Raw genomic sequence first — 15,815 nt, forward strand, 5'->3', positions numbered from 1 at the left:
CTGAAGCCCAACAGTGCCAGGACCAAACTGGGAGGCTGATAATCCTTCAGGAAAACCCTGGCAGCTCCTCCCTTTGCAGCCCAGCTGAAGCAGACAGGTCTCATGCCCCAAGGGTAGTGCAGGGCCATTGCACTGTACCCATTTGCAGTTCTGTCCTGCTGCACTGGAATACGGGACAATCCCATTCACAACGGAATCTGGGCCCAGTAATTTCTGCTGCTTTTGCTCTGCCAGATCTGCTAGTGTGGAGCTTTCCTGTGGGCAGACACGAGTTCAAATTCACCAGCTGGTTGGGCATGAAACTGAGAGAGAGCCAAGCCTAAAGCCTCTTGTCAGCCTGCCCTCCAGTGCTGGGGCACGCTTAAACCCATTTGTAATGCCCTGGAATCTGCAGTGCGCTTTGCAAACAAACAAACATCGTGTTTCCACAAAACCACTGAACTGCCGTCTACTCCTCTAATCGGACTGTTTTGAATGCTGACGTTCCTTGACAGTATCGGGAAATGCCATCAGAGACCTAATAAAAAGAGAGATCTCTGGTGAGGCAGCTTTGATAGAATGGATGTTTCCTACCACTGACTTCAAAGGAAAGAAAGTGAGCCCAATATTATTGTTGTTTTTCTAAAGCACTCCTTTGGCATCAGTGCATGACACCCTCCACTCCAAAAGCTGAAAACACTTTCCAGACTTCCACAACATTCCCCCGAGTCAGGCATGGAAACTCACTGTTTAAGTGAAGTAACTCACAAGCAGATAAGCTGCTGCACACAGACCCCTTTTCCCCACAGATGCAGGGCTGTCCCTGAGACTCCTCTGTAGCTGCAGACCTGTAGAGATCTCATTTTTCACTCTGCATTGCTGGACACACACTCCCCATGGACTGCAGACGGCATCAGACTCACCATCTACTGAGAACAGAGATTCCGCACTGGTTTCCTCAGAAACAGAACCAATAATACAAATCTGCTTCACAGGCATTCTCCTGTATGCCCAACAACCAGGTCGCTGCCCAAGTGTTATAGATGCAGCCAAGCCTTCTGATGAAAGCTCTCACACACTCACAGCATGTCAAACCACCTGTGCCAGAGACTGCCGCGAAAAACTAACAGGAAGTTCAGCCAGAGCGCAATCTTTTGTGCAATCTGTACAAAAATCTGTTTCATCGGTAAATTGCAAATTGTTCGTTTGTGTGAAGTGGTGATTGGAACACAAGATCTGCCCTGGAATGCTGGAATTGCCTAAAGACACCCTTAGGCAAGTTACTTATCTTCCCTGTCTCAATTTCCCCATGTTTAATGCAGTACCTATGATGTCTCAGCCTTAGGGATTCAAAAGAACTGACTACAAACAGCACAGGTGCTGAATTTCACTGTGTACAATACAGCACCCAAATCATTCCATTCAGACTTCTCCCAAACTGAGTACGTTGAATATATACATGAAAGAAAGATTCTGCTTCAAAGTCTTAACTCTCTAGGCAAACACAGAGAAACAGGTCTAGAACACACAGAGGAGGCATCTGTTTCTTTGAAATACAAAAACTAAAGACATTAACCATAAATATTATCCCTGCCCAGCTCCCTTCATGGATATTACATACATTATGATAGCCAATTTCTATCAACACTAATTACACATGTAGAAATTACATAAAAATAAATCATTTACCTTGATCCTGTCTGGGGAGGCCCCTGAGCACACATGAATGCAGTGATGGGAACATATTTTCTACTCGTTACGAAGCCACAAGAGTACAAGAGGGCAAACTAATAAGCCAAGTACAGATTTGTCCAATTCAAACAACTCTAGACAACTAAATGAGCAGCTCTGTATTTACATTTGCAAGCAGAGGCTTAAACCAAGGATATAATATCTGGAGATCAGCACGCTTCTACTCACCAAAGCATTCGAAGAACTGAAAGGCAGCGAAAGATGCAGTTATGAGAAACTTTTTCTCTTCCTTTTTTGAAAATAAAAACCATTTAAGCTCGCTAATTTTTGCTGTCTCAGACAATCAAAATTCCAATTGTCTGGGACATCAAATCTAAAAAAGCATGAAATTAATCTTCAGAAGTTAAAGTCTTAAACGCATTGCATCATTATTTTTGTTGGATATATTTTTGATTATAATGCAGATGAACCCCAAATTTAATAAAACTAAAATAACATGAGTTAAGTATGAAACATAACAGGATATTGCAAAGAGATTAGGTAGTTTCCTTTAGACTACTTGCAGAGCCCAAGGAAAAACCAAACCGAGGGACGCAATGATGAGAAGGCACCGCTTAATTAGAATATTTAATGGAATATAAAAACAGAATACTCATAGTACCGGCCTTGGCAATGGAACACAGTGAGCAGAATATGGACCCGAAACATCAGCAGTGATCTCCACCAGATCCTGTTTTGCCTGTTGCCTGTCTGTAGTAAAGAAAGAAGCAGGCGCACTAAATTCAAACCAGCTGCAAAGATGAGAGTGTTACAGTTGGACTGAAGGAAGCTTACCTCATGAAAGTATTGTGGAAACTGCTGTTGGAAAGATAATAAAAGGATTAACTGCAGTTTTAGTGAACCATTTACTTTTCAATCAAAATGTCTCATGTATTTCCTGTTCTCAAGTAGCCTGAATTCCAAAATTCCTTTGTCTATTACAGTACATAGTAGCAAAGCCTGTCATAAGAAATTAATAATTTTACATGGAAAAGTACTTTTATGTATGAGGACGGGTTGCAGCTCACTGTTAGCTTCTCCTGAGCAGTTCAATACCTAGTCAGGCAGTAATCTTACAGGGAAGAGCAAAATCGAGGGCTTAAAGAGAAAGTACAATGGGTAACTGTGAACAGCGAAAGCAAATCTCCACTACAAATACCAAGAGACGCAAAGTTATTTTAACAGAGCTACAGCAAAAACGAAACAAAATCTCAGACTTCTATAGACAGAGAATGAATTGTCTTCTTAATTTGCAGGAATAACAGCACAATTATTACCACATCAAAAGAGAGGCCATCATTTAAAATGACATGACATCACTGCACAATGCAACACTGCACAGCAACCCCTGTTTCACGTGGAATGGAATTCACTGGGCAAATAATCCCCACTTGATATTAATAACTTCAAGGAGCTGTGCTGCAGCTTTGGATCCTGCCCCTGCTAGATCAAGCTCTTTTCAGGGGAGAAAACTAAATTTTCAAAGACGACATGGTTTCTGTGTATTCTCCTGGACCCACTTCACTCCCTGCAGAACTCCAGACTGCAACGTTTAACACCAATACCTCTGCTGACAGTGGAAGGCTCTTACTGTGGGAATAGAACAGTTAACTCCAGGTTGAGCAATGTACAGCTCCCAGTCCTGATTGGGCCATTCCATGTATGGGAACAACTACAGTATCTGCTCCAGTAAAAGAGATCTTTATATACTTACATGCCAAGGCTATATAATTATGACATAAAGGCTGCCTGCAATATCACATGCAAAGGTTTTCCCAACTTATTCATAAAATCTTGACGTGCTATCAAAAGCTGGTACTTTAGTACAGATGAAATTCATTGAAAGTAGGACATTTTTAGCATTTGCTAAGATATTACAGCATTCAATATCTCTGGTTTACCAAGTTTTCCGTAGGAATGGGAACATAATATTAGAAATCTGCCATACAATACCTGTTAAATATGCATTTTTCAGGAAAAGAGACAAGTTCCCTTATCCATGGAGTCTACTGATCTTTCAGCAACACAGGAAACTAATCAGGGCTTCATGTTTTAAGTATGCTTTCATTTTACTTACCTACACTTTTGTTTGGAGAGAAGCAAACTTGCATTATCCTTTAATAATTTATAACAAAAAGACATCTATTCAGGGGAAGTTAAATTCATTTGTACATATAGAAAATGTCACCGAGCTACTTCCGGAATAGAACCCCTCAGTTCTTGCTTTCAAAGCAAAAAGAAACATGTAAGTCTTACAATGTTTCCATTTTATCTTGGGCAATCTGATGGTATTCTCCAAGTAGATGCACTGTTTCCAGTATTATCTTAGGGAATACCCACTAAACAGTGCAGACATTAAGATAATGTTTTTCATTTATCCAATGGAAGTAAAAAGATAATCAGGACAATCACTTACAGAGAAAATTTTTCTCTGCAACATGTTTTGAACACTCTTGTTTTCTTCCTTCTTCCTTCCATAACCATTAAAGGCCGGGAAGCTTTTTCTACAAACATTCTTTCCTATTCCTCCACAGAAAGCTACAGCTTGCCATGCAAAAGTTTGTCATGATCTAACATCCTTACAAGCATTTTCCATTGCATCATGCTCTGATCAAAAGAACGAAATAGACATTTAGCTGAAAATTCTGCCTATCAGCAACCCCAACCTGTTGCCATAACCATTCCCTTTGGCTGCATTTATTTGTGTGTGTGTGTGTGTGTGCACACGCGTGTGAGTGTTACAAATGAGACTTTCCAAATTTCATGGCCCAATTTGGAAGCTTATGTCAAACTTGTTTTGCTTCATCTGTTTCAGTCAGGGTCTTATATCATTGTTGTTTCAAACATGTGGAAAGCTTAATGGAAGTCATTAACTTTTATTTTAGTTTGGCCATATTGTCATCATGGTGGGCAGATGCAGAGATGGTGTTATTCCCAAGATCCTCTTTTTGGAACACTGCTGTTGTTTACATCTTCTTGATCAGAAGAGAACAATGGTCTTCACTTATTTTTAAAGCTCTGTTTCGCAAATTAAAAAAGCCTCTAACAACCTTTGAAAACATAATCGAATATATTCTTTTTACTCTTTTAACTGTTTAAAATCCTTTAACAAGTTTCCTTTTTTTTTTTTTTTTGTCTAAACTACCATTTGAAACTTTTGCACTCACAACTCTATGGGTTATTGTTCAGCTGAAGGAATGAAAAGAATTTCATTAGATGTGTTTTATGTTTCTTGATTAAAAATCTCACCCGAGGCTCAGTGACTTTGTTTTACGTTAAATGACGGCTGCGTGCTTTGATCATCACTTTATTAGTGGTTTAATGAATATTAAAAAAACAAAGCACTGTATTAAAAGTTAAGCTCTCATATAAGGAAACCGAAACCCTTTTCCAAGAACTACAGTATTTCTTACTCAATCATTTCCTTCTAGATTAAGGTTTTCTCCAATTCCCCTTTAGCCTGCTACAGACTAAGTTACAGGAAAGCACAACAATTATATTGGAATAAGATCGAAGAGAGAGCAAGAAAGAGAGCAGAGCAGTTATGTTTCTGTTCAAACAAATATAATCCAGACTTACCATGCACTTGTTTGGTTTTTCTCCAGAGTGAACCCTCATATGAATCAGCAGTTTGTAACGAGCATTGAAGGGTTTATAGCGGCGGACACAGCCTGCCCAGAAGCAAGTGAAGTCCTCTCCTTTCCTCTGGTCAATGTGAGTCTTTTCTATGTGTCTGACCAGTTCATCTTGTTGGTCATAAGTGGCACTGCAGTCAATCCACTGACAGACCTGCTTGCCACTGCTGAGGTCCTGCTCATCGCCGTCGCTGGGCTGCAGGGACTTGGGAGACATGGAGGTGCTGAGGTGAGGCAACGTCCCCGGGGTCTGGCTGAGCTGCTGGTGGAGGTGGTAAGGGGGAGGCAGCCCCTGGTGATGGCGAAAAAGATCAGCAGTGGAGGAATAATCGTCAGCTGGTTCTTGTTTTAAGAAACTCACCTTCTGGGTGCCGTGCGAGGAGTTCTGGTGAGGATGGCTCGTACCATTCATCATAAGGCTGAGGCTGCCATTCTCCTCGACTTGCTGCATTTGTATCTGCTCACAGTCACCTCTGTCACATTCAGTGGAAAGAGGTACAAGACATGCTGGAGGGGAGGGAATACTGCAAGGGTTTCCAGGCTGAGAGCAAGACTGGGGCAGAGAGGATTTTTGAGCACTGTGATGACTGATCTCCACAGGATGAGAGGAAATGCCAGCTGAGTTAGCTCGCAGTCCATTCACACAGGTGACTAGTGACGTCTGCGATGTGCGGATGATCGCTGTAATATCAATTCCTTCGGCTGAAGACGGCACAACAGAGATGCATCTCTTCTTCAGGTTGCTTGTTTGCAGCCTGGCCGAGTGCTGAGGGGTGCCAAGTGACAAAGGACCCAGGGAGGAGCTGTGTTCATTATTAAACAAGTAGGATGAAAGTGAATTTGTAAAGCCATTATTCATTAGGTCTAGTTCAGGATGCAGACTACCGGAGGCTCTCAGCTCCATCCCCTCTGTAATCCTCCTATGTGTGGAAGCCTCAGACAGAACCTTATAATCACTGGGACATTCTTGTTTAATGTGCTGAGCCGGGTGACTTCCATTCAGGCATGGAGCAGCAGAATCTACTGAGTCTTGAAACCTGGGTGACCTGCAATACAGTTTTCATTAAGCATTGCTAACCACCACAGGGTTTATGATTTTTTGTACAAGACACGACACTTGTTAAGCCCTGCAGAATGGAAGCACTTGCTCTCTGCTGAATATTTCCCCTCTAATGCAGCAATTACACCAAAAAAAATCTGCAATGCTTTCTCTCCAACCTGTGTAAAGACAGCATCGTTTTACACAGGATTAATTTTACACACTGGGTTACACACGGAACAGAGAATCTTCCCTCCACTGCTACAGGCAGTTCATCAATCACAATCGAGGCTTTCAATGCATAATACACTGGGCAAAACAATAGCTGAGAACGAAGTTTGAGAACTTCAGGCATTTTTTAATTATTCAAATATTGTATTTTCCTCAGAGCACACTGAGAAAATGCCTAGGCATTTTTGTTGACACAAAAAAGATGAGCTTTGCTTCCATGTCAGAGACATGCTTTCCTTTGCTAAATTAAAAAAGGAGCCAGATCACTGGAGAAAAAAGGAATACAGCAAAAGAACTGGTTGCTTTCAGCCATACTCCAGAATCAATGTGAGATCAGCTGAGTATTTACTTCCACAAAATAAAAAGTTCACAGCCAGTAAATTTGAAATGGCAGCCTATGCACTCCCATCTTGATTTTTCATAATAAAGAGTGCATGGGACTGTAAATCACAGTTATGTTCTGCAGAAGTGATTTTTCATCATTTTTGATGTGTGTTGAATCCATTCATTGGCAAAGCAGAACCTTGAGGAACTCCACAAAAGACTTTTCAGAAAAGCACTGTATTAAGAAACATTTCCTCCTGACGTTTTCTTCCAAGCAGTTAGCAACTGGTTTATGGCTTAAAATAAAATATTTTATCTCAGCTATAAACATTTACTGTGGATGATCCAACTGTGTGCTTTTCTTAGGAGCAGAGGGTGTTCCTCACATATCCCTAAAGCATGGGAGGGTTTAACCTATGGCTTCATCGTGCCAGACCAAGGAGAGGAAACAGTACATCTGTGTGCAGGAAAGCTGCACCTGAGCTAATAAACCCTCCAGAGAAGTGTCCCGTGGCTCTTAAGCTGACATGTTCCACTTTAATGAATTTTATGTTTTTTGATGCTAGCACCACAAAAACTGAAGAAAACCCGGCCATTTGGCAGCTTGTGTGTGACACCACAGCTAAGGCAGGTCTGACACGTTTTAAAGCATGAAACACGTGTACATAAAAGTATTTTGGACACTGAACTATGAAGCTGCTGAATAAACTGCATTTATTTTACACCTTAGATGATTTTATCGCTATTATTTCCATTAATCCATCACTAAATATTAAGATGGGAAGCTGGGATAACTTCTAAAACTTCCCTGGTAACAGCTCTCAAAAGAACAAAAAGGGACGGAAATAAATAACAACAACCAAAAGCTTCAAAAATACTTCCTTCCCATGAAATTAAGGTTGTCCAAAACTGGCACTTTTCCAAGGCACACAGCTGGGAACACTGCATTCACTACAGACAGGTTTCTATGCTCCAATAGGGCTTAATGTAAAAAAACCCTTTAAGATCATGAGAGAAGTTAGATTTCCCCACCATCCACTGACACAGAACAATCAGATCGTTCCTTTGCTACCAGAAAGTTTAAAACAGTACATTTAAAAATTTTAGAGGTTTCCATAAACCATTGTTTATAATTTCTCCCTTTAGGTTTGCACAGTTGGTCTCAGGGTAAACTTAAAGCACCTGTTTCTGCAGATGGCAAATTTATATTTTAAAAAACCAAACCAAACAGCACTCATAGATTATTTTTTAACATTTACAGAACCATATGTCTGTAAAATATGTGGCATAAGTATACTTTTATTGCACATGTTTGGGAAACCCTGCTCTGTTTGCTCAGTGAAAGAGTGGTGTTTTTAACTCATTCTGAGAAAGGCTTTACAGCATGCCGTGCCAGGCTCAGCCTTTCCTATTACTTGGTTTCTGCTGTACGAAAACTCTTCTAAATAATTCGGTTTGTATCACAGTTTAGTGGTCCCAAAGCCTCAGGCTAAAGTAAACTCAACACATTTCCTACATCATATAAAGCTAACCCAAGCCTTACATTTCAGCCTGTGATAATTGGTGTCGTATTATTGAGCTTTATGTAAAGCTCCCATCTTGCCAGAAATCCATGAGAGAACTTTGGTTTTTGACTAAACTGGAGTCAGTGCAGAGTACCTGCAGGACGGATACAAACATCCCTGTCATGAGAAATCCTAGGTTTCCAAAATCCTCAGGAACAATGACCTGCATTTCCAGCACAGGATCTTACTCAGAGTCAAGACTGTACTGATGTGATGTTGCAGTGCAGATTCTGAGATACACAAAAGAGAGTTTTGAACCACAAGGCAAGCTGGAATGCCTTATTTCAAAAGCAAATGAGATGAGGACACTAAAGTCACGCTTCCCATTGTCACAGATATGTCTTATCCATTCTCTGCCTACAAAATGATAAGCACATGCTGCTTGTGCAAATGAGAACCAAGTCCTCTCAAAGATCCGCAGTTTTCTCTGTAGCACTGTATATTTATACACAGTATACATCCCATGTTAGCTAACTCTGCTGCGAGAACCTGACATTCCTTCAATTTCCTGATGTTTGAGTGTTGGGGTACCTGATGTCAAGGTTGCATTAATGTGGAATTCCTGTATTCCTGGCAGAACTTTGCCATCACTACTCTAGGGAAAGCCCTGCTCATTCCTCCCTGTGCTGGGGGGGGCAGAAGGAGGAAGTGGCACAGAAACAAAACCAATGCAGGAGCCACACAAGGTGTCTGACATCCAACTTGCAGGGTGGCTCCCCTCATACCCACTGACTCTTTGTCCCTGGCATTTTGCTGTTACAGCCACAGAGCAGATTCCGGGCATGGTACCCACAGGCTGTGCTGGCTGTAAGGATTTCACAGTTTCTGGACAGTAGCCAAATACAAGTGCATATGAATAAACAGGCAAGATGAGAGGGACAAAGGAGAGCAGGGCAGTGCAAGTAGTACCGTGGACACACAGATCAGCCACAGCAGCTTTGGGGGGTTTCCACATAAGCAATCCTGGAAAGAGAGCGGGGTCAGCAGAAGACTACACCCCAAAAACCACTCTTCAAAGGGAGCATCCATGCATCAGGGATGGACAGTCTAAGGGAACAGAACTGCTGCTTAAGCTTATGAAAGCTGAGTGTAAGGCCTTTGAAGAGTAACAGCAGCCTCTCAGAGGCTACTGAGGCAGTGTTTCCTAAGAGACTCCCTTACGTGGTAATTGGAGCCAGAGCACGAGGCCAGTAGCACCACGCCAGAAGCGCTGCAGTTCCCAACTGCCCTCGGAGGAAAAGATGACTGTATCTGAAATCTCCGGATTATTTACAAAACATACATGCCTTCCACTGCCACTGGAAATGTGCACCCGGTGATAACTGACAGTTTTAAGAAGCTGGAGGGGATTGTTCTGCTGCACATCCAGGAACCCCGTGCAACACTATCCGAGCGCTCTGATGTCTTCCCTGGGTTTTACATGCTGAGCGCTGAGCGCAGTGTGGGCGGGTTTGCCGTGGCTGATAATGGATTATTTGACAAAAGGCCAACATTAGCTGTGTGTTGCCTCCAGTTGTGGTGAGGAAGGTATTGGGACTTTTCCAGTCCCACACACATTGCATTCACAGATAGAATGTAGCAGCAATTACGCTGCACAGTTTAAAAGTTATTAACTAAGTGGGGAAGAGGGGCCAGGGAGAAGAGGGATCATGATTCTTGGACTAAGGCAGTCATCCCTAGAATACAGCTTCCAAGGGAAAACAATTTCAGGGAGAAGCTGAAGGGGATAACAAGTTTCAGTGCATTGAAGCGGAAAAAGGACAATCAAAACCCCAAACCCGAAGGGAGATTTTTGATTGCTAGGGGAAGTGCTCCCTGGTTTGTTTGGATTTTCCTAGGATGTTCCATAACCTAGAAATGCAAAGTGGTTCAAAGTTCTACCCAGAGGTATTGTTTGAATTTGTCTCCCTTTGTTTCTGTGCTGGTCATTAGAGCTGGGCAGAACAACCAGAGAGAGTTTGCCCTAATGTCCATGTGCTCCACTATCTGACAATGCCAGCCCTACTTCTCTCACCCATTTTCTGATGAAGGCTGAGATCTGGGGAGGCACAGACCACCCTTAGGTCCCACTGACTCAACTCCTCTCTAGGGCATCACTGCCACCTTAGTTTTCTCCTGTTTTCAGATCTGGGAAAGACCATGTTTTCTGTTACTTGCTTGTCAACAATCTTTAGCATCACAAACACCGCAAACAGACACGGTCTGAAATGCTGTCCACCTTCTCTCAAATGCCAAGGTTTTGGCTCTGTGCCGTGTGTCTCATGAAAAGCACTGGGATATAAGGAGACACTGTGTCTGTGGGGACCACAGAGCAGAGCCAGGCATTGGCTTCATCTTGCAATTCCCATGAAGACAAATGCACTATTAGCCAGGTGGACAAACAAGCAGAGCATGACCAGTGGAACACAAAACAACCCGTAATGTCCTTCAGGATATTCTCCAAACATTTCCAAACTTAGAGGCAGCAGAGTCTCAAGGCTTTAGACCATGCCACAAAGCAGAGGGCAGGGACTCAGGCCTATCACCTGCTACTTTCTCATGTTATGCAGCTGACAATCCTTTATGTTGTTCTGGGAATCCTCTTCCAAATGGGGGCTGGAAGGGGTTCATATTTCTGAGGGTGGGTACCGTGATGCCAGGTATGAAGGTATCTGTCATTTCCTCATTATAAAATGTACAAAAAGGTTCAAAAAGATCTAAGCAGAGTATTCTCTTCCTCCTTTTGTTTGTTCCTGCCCTAATTATCTTTGTTGCATAATTGTCCTCACTGACAGAATGAAAAAAAAAAAGGTTGATAACTGCCAGTCCCACACTGAGCCATAAAGAAACCAGGAGGGAGCAGATTTACATCCAGCTGCAAAGGCACCTATGAATCCTTGTAGCAATAATGGGTTATTTTGTTGTGGCATGGATATTATTTATCCTTTTCAAACAAACAAGCAAACAAACATGCAAAAAAGTCTTTCCACTTGCTTGCCACATTACCGCGCCTCCTTCTCCTGAGAACAGTGATGTTCTTACTTCACCAGTAAACTGGAAGGGGGAAACAAGGCATGAATACATCTAATAAAATCAGGAACAGTTGGATTTTCAAGACCAAGCTGTAGGCCATATTTCCCCCTGCTGTGACTATGGAAATTTCAGCCTGATAGGTCCATCCACAGACTGCCAAATATTCCAAGTACCTAAGATAAAAGCTGCAACTTTATTGAGGTTTTCTTCTCTACTGCTCTTCAAAAAGGTCAAGATTATTCCTATTACATCCACTGCCAAAAAGCAGCATAATTAAAACAGATGGACAGATTTTAATTTGTAGCAGGTTTCTATTCACAATGGATGTCTGTTTAGGGTACTTGTTTAAAATCTGGTAATGTTAAATTTGTAACAACAACAAAAAAATAATGGAGTTCTGTGTTTTCATACAATTAATTTATAGCAAATGTTTAAATAGAGATTCTGTTCATAGCATACCCAACTACAGTGTATATACCAAAACCAGAGACCAAATTTTCACATTATGGCCTTAAAAGCAAATACCAAGGATGTGGCTGTATGGGAACTCTGCAAATACTTCATTAAGGGAAATGCTGTAGAAATAAGAGGTAAGTGGCATGCCAAATCACCATGTGATTTGGGTTGGGAGTAAGTATCATCCCTGCCTCCCAGGCAGTAATCTGGTGACACCATGGCACTGGGATGGAGCCAAGGGCACGAGCTGGTGACAGCTGGAGCAATACCTGAGATCCGAGTGTGCCAAGTTGAGCTGGCCCACGTGCAGCAGCCTCTCCCGGGACAGCGCGTGGTCTCGCATCAGGGAGTTCCCCGCGTGGAGGAACAGGCCCTGCCTGCAGACAGGCACCGAGCTACTCGTCATCTCCATGTCCATCATGTTCTTCTTCTCAGAGATCAAACTGCAGTGATTGTAGCCACCGTTCACTGTCAAAAAGGTAAGTTAAAAAAAAAAACAACAAGGTAAGGCTTTGACTATGAATTCTCTCCGCTGACAAGTACTTTGTAAACTCATTTTGGATTTCTTTCCAAAAGTTTCGTATTTTCAACAAGGCAGTGGAAATTAAAAGGTTTTGCAAGGAAGCAAAAATTAATTGCAAAGGAAAATGGGTCAGTGAACCATGGTTAGTCATTTCTCATTGAACAGAAATGCACCATCTTCTGGCCCGCACAGTCAGTTGTACTCGGTGGGTTTGGACTGAGGGGTTTAAGAAGATCTCCCTGGATGCCTTCCAGCTCATAGTGGATCTTTCTGACTGTCAGCTCTGCTCTGCTTGTAACCATGACATAAATTATCATTATATCCTCTAGAGTCTACAGCCCCACTGGACTTTATTCCATTCCTATTCTGGCTTTATCCCATCATAATTTAACTCACTTCAGGGTTAATACTGACCTTAGCAGGACTGTATAATAAGACTTTTGACTGTTAATTGGGGTAGATGAATCACACTTAAAGAGTATCTAAATACACTGTTGAACACTGTGAATAAGTTTTTAAAGGCCACACCACCAAGAGAAGATGGTAAATCAATCATATTACAATACCCAATTCACAGTTCCTCTCTTTCCAACAGCAGAATTACCTGGAACACAGTCAAGATGTATCTTCCCTCCAAAATACTGTAGATCCTTTTTAAGTGTTTAAGATTTATACCGGACTTGTAATAAAACACTTTCTTTCATTCCCCAAATGACACAAGTCTGAAATTCATTAGGGCTTTCTAAATATGTACTTTACCAATTTTATCTTATTATCAAAACATAGAAACTTGAAGCTTCCTTCAAAGCTCAGCAATACCAACTGTAGCACACACTAATACCTGTTTGTGAGAAGACAGAGATTTCCTAGAATAACATGAACACTATCCCTGTGCTGTCAAAAATAATTATCTTCTCTTGCAGCTGTCAAATCAGAGAACACATTTGCTCCCCGCAAAGGAACAGAACACTCACTCTAAATCCATGAAATACTGTTTCAGCTGATCCATTTGCCTTCACAAAGTACCTTACAGATTCATTAGTAAGAGCTAAAAATTTCTTGCACAACAGTGCCCTGAGTGCAGTTGCACTTGCACCAAAGCCTCTGAAATGTGCTTGCCACATGTGAGCTGGAACAACGATGGACAAGGAACAACACCAGCAGCTCATGGGGTTTTTTCCCCCACAGCAACTAAAAAAAAAGAACTGTGAGATTATGTCCGAACACAGACAACCCAAGTGTTCAAGTGTCCAAACACATGTGAAAGCGAATTCATTACCTCTGAAAAAAAGGGAAAAAGTCCACTTTACACCACTGTAACTGAGAACAGAATCTGGCCCTTTGACAACTGGCTGTTCTATACAATATTACTATCACTGGCTGGCACACATAAGATTTAAGCACTTTCCATGTCTGGAACCAGATCTCTTCTTTCACTGGTATCGAGGGGCCTTTAACCTACATTCTGTAACTTACCAATAACAGATGAAAAGAACACACACTCCCTTGCCTTCGACCAGAGGGTTCACCCCGCTTGCACTATACCATAGCCATTCCATAAATCCATATAAAAAACTAATCCTAATTTACAGAGAGTAAATCTAATAAAAGCAGAATGGTTTCCAGAAGGATCTCATGGAAGTGGAATCCATCAAGGTAACTTTTGTCTTTTTGTGTCCTGCAGTTTTGATTTATTTCCTCACATTTAAGTGTTCGCGAGGGAACGGAAGGAGTTGATACAGTAGTGTGCAAAGGCTGCAATCAGCCAATTCCTTCCATATGAGTAATCAAGTTACTTCAGTTTTGGATATCTTGCTTCTTTCATTCTGGGGTAAACTGACTTTGGGGAGATTTTTCTTGATTTATGCCAGATTAAGTCACGTGAGAATCGGTCCCATGGACTGTGAATAGGCTACACACCTTGGGAAGGACAGCTCACACTGGTCAGGACCTGTAGGATCAGCCCCACATTTCTTGTTAGGGTTAAATACTCCTACAACAAAATAGAACATTTCCTTACACAAAGGTAAACCTGTCTGTCCAACAATGAGACCAACATTTAAAACACCCCTGCTAAAGGGCAATAGCTCTCTTTCTTCCCTAGGGAACAATTTGTTTACCCTTCAGGAAGGCTTCACCCTTACTGACAAAATTAGCTATTAAGGCTACGAAGATAAGAGCAAGAAAACTTACCAAAAGTGTAATTATTCAACAATAAATGCATGTTGCAGTGCTTTGGAGTTTACCTAATTAAGACCAATGAACAAATAACTGAAAGATGTCTAATTGAAATGACTCACATTCGAAATAGAGACAGATTTGAAATATTTGCCTAACATACTAGATATCCCCAGAGAGTTGTGGGTTTTGCGGCAAAGACCAAACTAGGTCATTTGCCTTTTTTTTTTTTTCTTACTGTTCATTCTCTTTAATTACTTCTTGTTAAAAAAAAAAAAAAAAAGCCATTCTTGGTTTTGTTTGGATGTGATGTCCAAAGTTTACCACGACAACACGGAGAAATGGAACGCCGTTACTGGCAGCTGGATGAGTCACGTGAGACGAGTGAAAGACCAAACAGTACCAGATTTTCTCAAACAAGTGAAAACCATCCACACTGGATGAGGCCGTCACATCCCTCCGCTGAGAGGAAATTATTAACTCAAAAGCTGCCAACACAGCAAAGTCATGGGGAAGAAGTTGCCGTACCCACACTCAGCACTTCATTCCATACTACAAGCGCTGAATAATCCACAACCCTGAATGCGTGACTGCCACAAATCCTACACAGTCAGTAATTTAAACCCATCCAGAAAGATGTACAGCACTGCACCGCTGATTGAAAACTCTAATGAATGAACTGAGGGCTTCAAAACACAGACTCTTCAAAGTGATTCATGAAATAGGTCATTTTTGACATTTTCAACAATAACAACAAAACCAACACTTTGCTGAAGTTTTTTATGCCTGTCACGCCATTCTCTATGGTGAATGGGAGAGACTGTCTTCATCCTGTGATCCCAAGCCTTAGGGGCAGAAAAGTAGCAAAGGAAAGGAAAGCAAAGGATGGGAAATAGATACTAGAGATGTTCTTACATCCCTTACAAGGCAGGCCCAACTGTGTGACTGCTGAGACAGATTTTCTATGCCTTGTGGAAAAACACGGCTACTCCTTTGTTTCAGTGAACCCCTATCAGGAGGGGTATGAGTTTGAGTCTAAATTTTTTTATTATGGACACAATTTAAGAGAAGGAATAGCATTTTAGAAGTAGCTGAAGTGATTAGCCACAGATGTCATCACAGCCTAAGCAGACTTTACGCAA

The 15,815-nt window shown here is 41.7% G+C and overlaps 1 protein-coding gene across 1 annotated transcript in view; it reads right to left on the reverse strand.

The window, feature by feature from the left end:
• Nucleotides 1-15,815, reverse strand: part of GLIS1 (GLIS family zinc finger 1) — a 178,188-nt gene that overhangs the window by 84,064 nt on the left and 78,309 nt on the right. The window contains 2 exon segments of the mRNA XM_066192848.1: nt 5,290-6,391; nt 12,242-12,440. Coding sequence (XP_066048945.1) covers nt 5,290-6,391; nt 12,242-12,440 — 1,301 coding nt within the window.

This window comes from Chamaea fasciata, unplaced genomic scaffold (genome assembly GCF_029207755.1).
Source record: "Chamaea fasciata isolate MVZ Bird 193981 ecotype frontalis unplaced genomic scaffold, bChaFas1.0.hap1 SCAF_10, whole genome shotgun sequence".
NCBI classification, from domain to species: Eukaryota; Metazoa; Chordata; class Aves; order Passeriformes; family Sylviidae; genus Chamaea; species Chamaea fasciata.